The sequence below is a fragment of the Melospiza melodia genome, chromosome 20 (genome assembly GCF_035770615.1).
Source record: "Melospiza melodia melodia isolate bMelMel2 chromosome 20, bMelMel2.pri, whole genome shotgun sequence".
In the NCBI taxonomy this organism is placed as follows: Eukaryota; Metazoa; Chordata; class Aves; order Passeriformes; family Passerellidae; genus Melospiza; species Melospiza melodia.
Window position 1 is genome coordinate 13,942,563 of NC_086213.1, and position 12,204 is coordinate 13,954,766.

The 12,204-nt window shown below is 53.1% G+C and overlaps 1 protein-coding gene across 1 annotated transcript in view; it reads left to right on the forward strand.

Annotated features, from left to right (window-relative positions):
- TMEM132B (transmembrane protein 132B) overlaps positions 1 to 7,119 on the forward strand; it is a 210,441-nt gene extending 203,322 nt beyond the window's left edge. Inside the window, exon 9 of the mRNA XM_063173211.1 lies at positions 1,048 to 7,119. Within this exon, the coding sequence (XP_063029281.1) occupies positions 1,048 to 2,202 (1,155 nt within the window). The 3' untranslated portion in view covers positions 2,203 to 7,119. The remainder of the gene's footprint in view (positions 1 to 1,047) is intronic.
- The last annotated feature ends 5,085 nt before the right edge of the window (positions 7,120 to 12,204 follow it).

The window sequence follows — 12,204 nt, forward strand, 5'->3', positions numbered from 1 at the left end:
CCCTGCACAGTGACCCCTGCACTCTCTTCCCAGGGCAGCTCACAGCACAGGGAAAGGGATGCACAGTGCCAAACAAACATGGATGTGACACAAAAATCTCCTTTTCTGTGGGGAAATGCAGCCTAGCTGTGCAAGCAGGGCTGGAATGCCAGTCCTTAATTGTCTCACAAAGTCAGCTCAGCCAAAACGACCTCTGGCTGCAGGTGCAGAAGTTTTCATGACCTGCAGTGCTGAAAACTGATGAGTTTGTGCTTACTTTGAACCATATAATCTGAGGAATTAAATAGCTTTTAATGAGACCACAGAACAAATTCTGGATGTGGTTTTTAATAGAATCCATAGAGCTGAGGTTATACATCAGTGCAGAAAGTGTAACTATATTTTTTGCACTAGCAGTTCGCAGCAAGAAGACAAATTGGTTTGGTCAAACATAAAAATGGTGGTTTTTTATGAGTGTTTCTACAGTTCCCAGGAAAGACCACAATCCCTTTTGCATATTGCAAGTCCTGCACATTTGAAAGCATGACAGAAAATATAAAGTACTGCACTGAGATGTGTTCTCCTCCCAGTTTGTTCCATGGGCTGGATGGGCTCGCTGGCCCGACACATTGCAGCCCTGCTCATTGCATTCCATGAGGCCCTGGAACTGCAGCATTAGAGAAATTCCCCATTATGGGTCCTTTACAAACCTAATTGACCGTGATGTTGGAAATATGATTATTTTCATCATAAGGCTCCGGCATTCAAAAGAAGCTTCTCTCTTCAGACTGAGAAAAAAGAATCATCAATTGTTTTTTCCAGCACTTTTATTGAATTTACATGAGTGTTTCTTTGATAGTTCCTGAAGGTGAGGTAAATGCCTCAGTGGTCTAGAGAACACGAGCCTGCAAGAAAATGAGCAGCAGAGTAGACATTTCCATTTTCTTTAAAAAAACAAACCAAAAACAAACCCTGAAGTTAAATCTGTATTCTTTTCAGACTTTAACAACAGAGTGTCTGATTTGTGCTCTCTCTCTCACCTGTTTTCCCCCCATCCTGTCCCACCAGGAGGCTGTGGTGAGTGCTTGGGTTCTGTTCAGCGACGGGGCGGTGACGCCCTTGGACATCTACGACTCCAAGGACTTCTCCATGGCCATCACCTCCCTGGATGAGATGGTGGTGTCCTCACACCAGAGCCTGCAGTCCCTCTGGCCCGTGGTGGTGGCAGAAGGGGACGGGCAGGGGCCCCTGATCAAAATTGAGATGGTGATCAGCGAGCCCTGCCAGAAGACCAAGCGCAAGAGCGTTCTGGCCATGGGGAAAGGAAACGTCAAGGTGAAGTTTGGTCAGAAGGATTCGGACCAGAAAGGGAGCACCAACGACATCGATGATGTGGAGAAAGATTTTAAAAGCCATGCCAGCAACGCCATAGAGAAAGCTGCAGAGCAAGAGAGGACAGCACAAGACTGGTCCAAAAACCACGAGGACGTGTCCGGTCCTGAGGACAATGCAAACAAAAGCACAACTTTCATCTCTCCCATTGATCAGGAGTCCCTGGAGGATGGCCAGCTTCAAAACAACCCAACTGCCTTCACAGGTTTCCCTGCCCAGGTAGAAATACCAGGAGAAAGCAATCCCAGTGACCTCTCATTGACTTCCAGAGGATTGACAGACCTGGAGATTGGCATGTACGCTCTGCTCTGTGTTTTCTGCTTGGCAATCTTGGTGTTTCTGATTAACTGCGTGGCGTTTGCTTGGAAGTACAGGCACAAAAGGTTTGCTGTGAGTGAGCAAGGCAACATCCCCCATTCCCATGACTGGGTCTGGCTTGGAAATGAGGTGGAGCTCCTGGAAAACCCAGTGGACATTTCGCTCCCATCGGAGGAGTGCACTACGATGATTGACAGAGGGATGCAGTTTGAAGAAAGCAACTTTCTCCTTAATGGGAGCTCTCAGAAGACTCTTCATAATCATATCCTCAGATCTTCTGAGTACCTTTGTGAAAAAGAAGTTAAAAGTGAACCTATAAATCCTTCTGGGCCAAAGCAGAAGCGAGTAAAGTTCACTTCATATACAACAATACTGCCAGAGGATGGAGGCCCCTACACCAACTCAATTCTATTTGACAGTGATGATAATATTAAATGGGTATGCCAAGATATGAATCTTGGTGATTCCAAGGAACTTAGGGACTATATGGAAAGACTGCAAGACAATATGTAAAACTACTTTCTTATGTTTGTAATCACCTTTATGCCTTCTGTTTATGGATGGTGGAGCAGTCAGTCCAGTCAGCAATAGGAACAAGACAGCCCAACCCTGGAGGTCCTGAGATGATAACCTGATGGCAGAGAGCAGGTCCAAGAGGCTGGCTGAGTTAATCCTGTTTCACCACAAACCAGGATGTGCCCCTAAAGCAGCTCCCTGTAGGTGCTGGAGGTGTCACACACGATGGCTGTTGCTGTGTACTGCCTGGTTCGAGCAAAATGCTGATCCACCTGCGCTCAGACTCAGAGGAGACTCCATTTGTTGGTCATCTCTCATGAGAAATGGTCAATCAGAAAAGAAAGGGATGTTTGTTTGCATTGATTTTTTCTAGTCGTCGTCCTTTGTAAAGCACAGTGGACATTTCTTGCTCACAGCCTGAGAGGAGGCTCACGGAAAAAGGGATTGGAATGAATCTCATTTTATTGCCTATGTGCAATGCAGCCAAGTAGTCTTATTATTTTTTACAGATATAAAAAACCCCATGTGGTTAATTTCTTCTTATATTGTTTGTGAATTTTATTTGACTTAGGGAACATTAAATATTTTCTTTGAAGGGGTTTGGTTTTTTTTTGGTAGTACCAAAGTGTAGTACAGTAATATTTATAATGATTTGAGTTTTTTATTCATCTGCTTCAGCCCCCAGAGATACCTCCTTCATCACTGATTATCTTCTCCTTTCCATATGGGTTGTTAGTATTTGAAACATAGAAAGGAATTAGAACTCTTACTGGGAAAGGGTTGTGTCTTCTTACAGGGAACTGTAAATATAATAATAAACCCTGGAAAATAAAAAACAAGGAGTAGCCCTGGGTTCACTTTTGTCATTGCTAATATGAAAAAATAACCTGTAAAAAAACCCAGTACATACTTCAAAGGGAAATGCTTTGCTAAAACAGTAGCTTGGCTGACAATACCTGTTATTATCTGAGTGGGAAAGTCAAATGTGGCACTGGAATGCATAAAGTGGGAAGGAAAATGTCGTAGGAAACAAGCAAAGCTTGGAGTCACAGTTTCTCTATGCTAATGAATCCACTGGGGGTAGAGTTCAGCAGGCCAGAGAAGTTCATGCTCAGCAGCCTTGTCTAAACATCCCTGGCCATGAAGCCATTAAAGAGAAAAACTTTACACCATTTCCATTAAAAAGGGAAGAAAAGACACATGGAGACTGCAGCCACACAAGGGACTACCCAATTTTATCAAGGAAAGCAAAGCTGCCATTTCATATGCATCACATCTATTTTTTTACTGAAGGATGGCTCAGATAAATTGAAAATTACAGTTAGGAAAAACCTGAATCTACAGAATACTTAAACCCCCCAAATAAATCTCATGTTCTTGTGATGGATCCTGTGCAACAACCACAAGAGCCAAATTCCAACTGCCTTACATACTGGAGCTCCCATCCTTTAGGCAGATCAAAGCAAGATTTGAATTTATATATAAACCAGAAAATTGTAGGAAATTCTGCATTTGGGTCCTAACAACAACTGGGAACTATTTAATGTAACTGTAGCAAAATACAGGAATTTTAACATTGAGACTAGAAGCGAGGACACCAGGCTTATATAAGTGATTAGAGACTTGCTTTTGCTGGCACTGAACTGCACAGGGAGGAGATGGCATCTGTTAAAATCTAATTTTGAGGAGAGAAAATAATAGAGCACAGATATGCTTCTGTTTCATAAGGGATGCAGCACTTGTGCGTCAGATGAAGTCTTGGGTTGTTTAACAAATGTTCTCTCCCCTTTCAGTGATCCAGGAAATAAGGAAAGATGAATTCCTACAATGATCCTTATCACTAACAACATAAAAACCCTTTTTAGAATCTAACTTCTCTTTCCAATGCATTATTTGGCCCAACCAGAGAGCAGAACAAAAATCCCCTATTTACTATTGTTTGCACAATACACTGACCCCAACTGACCTCAGACTGATCGACTCTTGAAATCAGAGGAAGCAAGCTCTGCTGGCAGGTGCAGAGGGCAAAGCGCCCAAAGAGCAAAGCCTCAGTGAGCCAGCGAGGCCGTGGCCTCACAGAGAGCTGTTTCTTCATGGAAGTGTTTCCTTCCACTCCCTCTGAGGCTCTGTCTCCTCATGGAAACCTTTCCTTCCATTCCCACTGAGGTTCCACTTCCTCATGGGAACCTCTCCTTCCATTTCTGTGAGGCTCCTCATGGAAACCTTTCCTTCCACTCCTGTTTTGGGTTCCATTTCCTCACGGAAACCTTTCCTTCCACTCCTGTTTTGGGTTCCATCTCCTCATGGAAACCTTTCCTTCCAGCCCTGCTGAGTTTCCATTTCCTCATGGAAACCTTTCCTTCAACTCCTGTGAGGCTCCTGGTGGAAACCTTTCCTTCCACTCCTGCTTTGGGTTCCATTTCCTCATGGAAACCTTTCCTTCCAGCCCTGTTTTGGGTTCCATTTCCTCATGGAAACCTTTCCTTCCACTCCTGCTTTGGGTTCCATTTCCTCATGGGAACCTTTCCTTCCAGCCCTGCTTTGGGTTCCATTTCCTTATGGAAACCTTTCCTTCCAGCCCTGCTGAGGCTCCATCTCTCAGCTGGAGACTGTCCCTTGGAGGATCCCAAAGTTCAGGGGCTTCCTGCTGACACCCTAGGGTGTCCCTGATGCCCAGTCCCTGGCTGTCCCTCGTGCCTGGGCACTCAGGGAGGGGCCAGAGCCACCAGGGGACACCTCTGGCCTTTCCAGAACTTTCCTGGTGCTCCTGGGTCTGGCTGACCCCAAACCCACTGGGGCAGGAGGTCACGGGTGCCTGGGGCTGTGTTCCACGTGCCACTGAGGGTCAGCTCCTCAGGGAGGTCTGGGTGGCTCCGTGGCTGAATTTGGGCTGGTTTTAGAGCCACAGAGGTGGTGTCCTCCTCTGCCCAAGCTAAATGACAATTCCTGCCCGTCAGGAGGAGCACAGCTGCTGCTGGGAAGCAGTTAAACAAAGGAACTGGGAACCAGTTAAACACTGGAACTGGGGACAGCTGTCCCCAAAAAGACCCCAATCCTCAAATCTTGCAATAGGGGGACAAAAAGAAAGGTCTGTAGGTTCATAAATTTTCTTTTTCTTTTCCATCACATGTCATCACATGAAAGCTCTTACATGGAAAATGGCAATACAACCATGGAAAAAAAGCAATACAGAAAAAGAGAGAAGAAGTGGGAAGAGAGAACTCTCTATTTTCAGTAAAACTGGGATAACACCAATAAAGTGGAGTTATTTTATCCTGGTTTGAGCCTTTATGCTACTTCTCGTAAGATGAAAGGAAAATCTATTCAACATGAATGTATCTGATGCAAAAAGGTTCTGAGTTGATAATTTCCTTTTAAATTAAGTATCTCAAATTTTAATTTCAAAGTTATGGCATACTCTATAAATTTAAGCAAATTCAATTTTAAATTATTTTAAACATCTCCTCCCCCCCGATTTTCCCACTCACCTAAATATTTTTCAGTGTTGCTGTTAAATACAATATTTTATTTATGGAATATATAATATTCCACTTTGCTGTTAACTGAACAGCATTTACACATTGATGAAAGAGTCTCTGCTTTTGAGAGAACAAAGCAATGGTAGCCAAGTGATCAAAAGGCACAAAATGTATGTATGTAAGTACGTGTGCAGGAAAGTAGAATTGTCTGCAAATAGGAGCAGATGAGTTAGAATGCTGCTTCAGTAGGTGCCTAGGGAAGCAATACCTGTGATTCAAAAATACCAAACCAACGCCATCTCTGACTGCTGGGGGTGCAGAGGGGGCTCTGCTGCTCTCAGGGTGTGTGAGAACATCCCACAGGAGAGCCCAGAGCAGCCCTGTGGGCACAGAGGGGTTAACGGGGCATGCAGAGCAGCCCCGTGGGCACAGAGGGGTTAATGGCACACGGGGCGCTGCCAACTTTGAAAACAAAGCTGGTGGCAGCCCCCAGCCCTGCCAGGGCAGCAGGGACAGGGTGTGCCCAGGACAGGGAAGGGAGAGCTGCCAGTTCCCACGGGCAGAACCTTTTGTTTCCTTCACCCCACAGTGCCCAGCCAGGGCTCCCTGTGCCCCTTCCCCACCCTTAGGGTCCCTGCCAGCTCCTGGGGCTCCTTGTGCCCCTTCCCCACCCTTAGGGACCCTGTCCTGTTCTTGGAGCTCCCTGTTCCCCTTCCACACCCCTTAGGGACCCCTTAAAGACTCTGCCCAATTCTTAGGTCTCCCTGTGCCCCTTCCCCACCCCACAGGGACCTTTGGGGCTCCCCGTGTCCCTTCCCCACCCTTAGGGACCCCTTAGGGACCCTGCCCCACTCTTGCCCCCCTGTCCAACCCCCCACGTTCATGTTTGGAGCTGCTGGTCCTTAACTCATCCTGGGGAATGTACAAGCAGACCTTACAGCCATAGACAGTGCAGAGAGTCCATCAGAGAATGGAGAGACCCTTGTCTGGTGAGGTGGGGTGAAGACCCCCCCAAGGAAATGCAGATTTTCCTAGCAGATGTGCTCTTCTATGGATTATAAATCATGTGCACTACATTGAAATACACGGGAGTGTATTGTGAACTGCATACATTAACTGCTGAATGATAACACTGGAAATGTATATACATCACACCCCAGATATTTATACAATATAATAAGTCTTAGATGTATAACATAATGAATTCTGTACAAAATAAACTGTAAGTTAAGACAATGAAACAGAACTTTTATATCTGTGTAATTTGTATGCTGATTAAGTTATTCAAGCTTCAGTTTTCATCTTTTAATGTGCCCTTTAAAAAAATACTTATTTTCTATAGGCAGATGTCTGAAATAAAGACTTGAGTCTTCAGAAGAGAAGCAAATGAAAGACTGAAAGAAACAGATTTTGCTGGAGAAATAAAAATAATGTTCATGTGGTTGTTTTTTTTTTTTAAAAACCATTTGGTGTTGGTGCTGGTCAGGGTGAGCTGCTGGCTGGGCTGAGGGTGATGTGCCCCTGCCAGGTGAGCAGAACCAGCAGTGAGGATTTCTCAGGTGTTTCCTTCCCCAAAGCAGCACAAACCCCTTCCCCAAAGCAGCACAAACCCTTCCCCAAGGCAGCATCAGTCCTTGCATTACCCAGCCCAGGGTTTGTCCCCTGCTCCAGCCCTGTCCTCCTTCCCCTGCCCCAAGAGTGAGCCTCTCATATGAGCAGAGCCTGGCAAACACCGTCAGATTTAAAGGAAAAAGGCACAAACCAAACCTGTCCTTGAGCTCTCCAGTGGGAACCACCACAGAAATTGGATTCAGCCCCCTGAATCCTCTGAAGCTCCCTTTAGACTCCAAGAGCCTCGAAATTCTTGAGTGACCACTGAGCTCCTCATGGGAGCTGCAGGAAAGCATCTGGCTAATGCCAAAAAAGGGAATTTGAGCCTCAGGATTTTGCTGCAGGGGTTGGAAATTCTGGCAGAGCCAGAAACCCAGAGCCCCCTGAAGGTTCAAGAGCTGGGGCTGCTCCAGGGAATCAGCCCCAGGATGCTCCTGCATCCCCCTGCTGCTCTCAGCTGCTCACACCTGGGATCTGGCTGTCCCACTAATGGCAGCAATTTAACACCACCTGGATGATTTAATGAGCACCATTGTAATTTCTAATGCATTGAAATGTGGGTTTGTATGAAGTCAATTGGACAAATGGATTGAAAAGTGTGATTTAGGAAGTGCCTCAGAGAACCAGCTCTGTGCTGTGCTCTGGGCACAGATTCCACTTGGTCCCCCTTGGCGTTCCAAACCCTGAAATAATAAATGGATTTTATAAATGACATTTTTGTGTCCTGGCAGTTTGGCCATTACTGGGACACCCATCCCTCAGCAGCATCTGCATTCCTTTTCCTGTCCCAGAGCCCCACCTGGGCAGGTTCTGCAGCGCTGGTCACTGGGGGAACAGAATTGAGCTGTCTCACTGAGAGGCAGCTGGCTTCAGAAATAAAGTGAGCTGGGGATGTTTTAGACCTGTTCTGCAGCTCTCAGAGGGCAGCATGCTCCCAAAACCATTTGTATCAGCATCAGTGTGGACGAAGGCTTGTCTCCTTCCTCCTGATAATCTTGGGTTAGTCTATTTAAAAAACAATGGGATCTGATGGTACAAAACCCAAATAAGCAGCTTAGGATTTAGTGGAAATGAAGAATGGATATTTTTAATCCTCCAATTTAAACCTGTGGTAGGCAGAGCAGAATGCACACTTTATACCATGGAATTATCTGTAGGATTTTTTTTTTTTAATCAGGAGGGTCCTACAGCACCCAAATCCCTTTAACAAATCCTGTGAGTGGGGAGCAGGTTAAACCTCCCTGTGACATATTCTACAGCACCCACAAATCCCTTTAGGGGATCCTGAGACGGGGGAGCAGGTTAAATCATCCTGTGACATATTCTACAGCACCCATAAATCCGTTTAACAAATCCTGTGAGTGGGGAGCAGGTTAAACCTCCCTGTGACATATTCTACAGCACCCAAATCCCTTTGGGGGGTCCTGAGACGGGGGAGCAGTTAAACCTTCCTGTGACATCTCCTACAGCACCCAAATCCCTTTAGGGGATCCTGGGCTTGAGGAGCAAGTTAAACCTCCCTGAAGACCCTCAGGATAATGTCCCCCAGAGCACCCCTAACGTTTGGTGGCCTGTGCTGCCCATCAGGTGGCACAGCTTGGATCAGAGTTTGGATCCAGCACTGCAGCAAGAGGCTCTCAGAGCAAGGACAGACCCCTGGCACTCCCTTTGTGCCCACCCTGAGCAGCACTCACTTTGCACCAGCAGCTTTGTTCTGTTTCCAGCAGAAAGGGCCCTTGTCCATCCCTCTGCATTAGGAAACACATGCTCTGTCATTTCCACAGCTTAGTGAGCCATCCAATACGAGCCAGTTCACTGGACAGAGAAACTCGAATGACAAACAAACTCCCATATTAGCAACAAATAATAAAACCCAAAAAAATGCTCTTGGCAGCAGCTTTTTAACAGCATCTCAGTGAATGTGTCTGTTGGTTTCAAAGCCATGCATCTGCCTCCTCCTCATGTGTTCTCTCTCTCCTGGAATGGAGACACCTCTCTAAAGCCTGGAAAAGCTGCTTAGCCCTGGAGAGAAAACATGAGGAGGAACACGTGGGGGTCTGCTCCAGCCCTGGGTGCCGCAGGGCCATTCCCTGGCCTGGGGGTGCCCCAGCACTGCAGCCCTGGCACGGGCAGGGGGCTCAGAGCTGCTCTGCGGAGCCCCAGGATCCCAGAGAAACCTGAGCAGGGCCTGTGGCCGCTGAAGGGCAGGGAGAGAGGGAAATGGAGCCGGGTTTGCCTCCTGTCTCTCAGCAAAAGAGGCAAAGGGCACTAATTGAAAGTGAGGAAAAATGAGGCAGTGACCAGCTGACCCTCAGGGGCCGTGCAGAGCAGCAGAGCTGGGCTTTGGTGTCCCTAATGAACCAAACCCTGTGCAGAGCCGAGGACTGGGAGTGACCCCAGCTACAGGAGGGAAAACATCATTACCTGAGCCTGGCAGCACCCCTGCCACCCATCCTGGCACTGGGGGTGGTTAGCCCTGCCCAGGGGCTGTTTGTGCCCTCGTGCTGGACCGGGAGCAGAACAAAAACGGGATTTGTTCCTAAGTCACCATCCCACAGCAACAGGCCACATTTAGGCCTGGATGGAGGCAGGAGAACTGCTGGGAGCTGAGCACGGCCCCGAGGCCCAGCCCAGCCCAGCCCCGAGGCCCAGCCCAGCCCCGAGGCCCAGCCCAGCCCAGCCCTGAGCCCAGCCCAGCCCAGCCCAGCCCCGAGGCCCGGCCCAGCCCAGCCCCGAGGCCCGGCCCAGCCCAGCCCAGCCCTGAGGCCCAGCCCAGCCCAGCCCCGAGGCCCGGCCCAGCCCAGCCCCGAGGCCCGGCCCAGCCCAGCCCTGAGCCCAGCCCAGCCCAGCCCAGCCCTGAGCCCGGCCCAGCCCAGCCCAGCCCCGAGGCCCAGCCCAGCCCAGCCCCGAGGCCCAGCCCAGCCCAGCCCCGAGGCCCGGCCCGGCCCAGCCCAGCTCTGAGCCCAGCCCAGCCCAGCCCCGAGGCCCAGCCCAGCCCAGCCCTGAGCCCGGCCCGGCCCAGCCCAGCTCTGAGCCCAGCCCAGCCCAGCCCCGAGGCCCGGCCCAGCCCAGCCCAGCCCCGAGGCCCGGCCCAGCCCAGCCCCGAGGCCCAGCCCAGCCCAGCCCCGAGTCCCGGCCCAGCCCAGCCCAGCCCCGAGGCCCGGCCCAGCCCAGCCCAGCCCCGAGGCCCAGCCCAGCCCAGCCCCGAGGCCCAGCCCAGCCCCGAGGCCCAGCCCAGCCCAGCCCCGAGGCCCGGCCCAGCACAGCCCCGAGGCCCGGCCCAGCACAGCCCCGAGGCCCGGCCCAGCCCAGCCCAGCCCCGAGGCCCGGCCCAGCCCAGCCCAGCCCCGAGGCCCGGCCCAGCCCAGCCCAGCCCTGAGGCCCAGCCCAGCCCAGCCCTGAGGCCCAGCCCAGCCCAGCCCCGAGGCCCGGCCCAGCCCAGCCCAGCCCTGAGGCCCAGCCCAGCCCAGCCCCGAGGCCCGGCCCAGCCCAGCCCCGAGGCCCGGCCCAGCCCAGCCCTGAGCCCAGCCCAGCCCAGCCCAGCCCTGAGCCCGGCCCAGCCCAGCCCAGCCCCGAGGCCCAGCCCAGCCCAGCCCCGAGGCCCAGCCCAGCCCAGCCCCGAGGCCCAGCCCAGCCCAGCTCTGAGCCCAGCCCAGCCCAGCCCCGAGGCCCGGCCCAGCCCAGCCCAGCCCCGAGGCCCGGCCCAGCCCAGCCCCGAGGCCCAGCCCAGCCCAGCCCCGAGGCCCGGCCCAGCCCAGCCCAGCCCCGAGGCCCAGCCCAGCCCAGCCCCGAGGCCCGGCCCAGCCCAGCCCTGAGGCCCAGCCCAGCCCGGCCCTGAGGCCCGGCCCAGCCCAGCCCTGAGCCCGGCCCAGCCCAGCCCTGAGGCCCGGCCCAGCCCAGCCCCGAGGCCCAGCCCAGCCCAGCCCCGAGGCCCAGCCCAGCCCAGCCCCGAGGCCCGGCCCAGCACAGCCCCGAGGCCCGGCCCAGCACAGCCCCGAGGCCCGGCCCAGCCCAGCCCAGCCCCGAGTCCCGGCCCAGCCCAGCCCAGCCCCGAGGCCCGGCCCAGCCCAGCCCAGCCCCGAGGCCCAGCCCAGCCCAGCCCCGAGGCCCAGCCCAGCCCCGAGGCCCAGCCCAGCCCAGCCCCGAGGCCCGGCCCAGCACAGCCCCGAGGCCCGGCCCAGCACAGCCCCGAGGCCCGGCCCAGCCCAGCCCAGCCCCGAGGCCCGGCCCAGCCCAGCCCAGCCCCGAGGCCCGGCCCAGCCCAGCCCAGCCCTGAGGCCCAGCCCAGCCCAGCCCTGAGGCCCAGCCCAGCCCAGCCCCGAGGCCCGGCCCAGCCCAGCCCAGCCCTGAGGCCCAGCCCAGCACAGCCCCGAGGCCCGGCCCAGCACAGCCCCGAGGCCCGGCCCAGCCCAGCCCCGAGGCCCAGCCCAGCCCAGCCCCGAGGCCCGGCCCAGCCCAGCCCAGCCCTGAGGCCCAGCCCAGCCCAGCCCCGAGGCCCGGCCCAGCCCAGCCCCGAGGCCCAGCCCAGCACAGCCCTGAGCCCAGCCCAGCCCAGCCCAGCACAGCCCTGAGCCCAGCCCAGCCCAGCCCTGAGGCCCAGCCCGGCACGGCCCTGAGGCCTGGCCCAGCCCAGCCCATTTTGGGCCATTTGAGGGCTTTGGGGCAGCTGGGGGGTGAAGCTGGCAAGGTCCCAGCCACATCTGGCCCTGCTCTGACCCTGGAATGTCCCCTGGATGTCCCTCTCTCCCTGGGTGTATTTCAGGATAAATTAGAGGCGGTGAAGTGCGCTGAGGCTTTGGCAGTCCTGGATCCCTGTGCCACTGGCTGAGCTCCTGCTTTCCTGCTCCCCATTCTGAGGTGTCACCACATCCCCTGCACCCTGCAAAAGCTCAGCAGCATTTCTGGCATC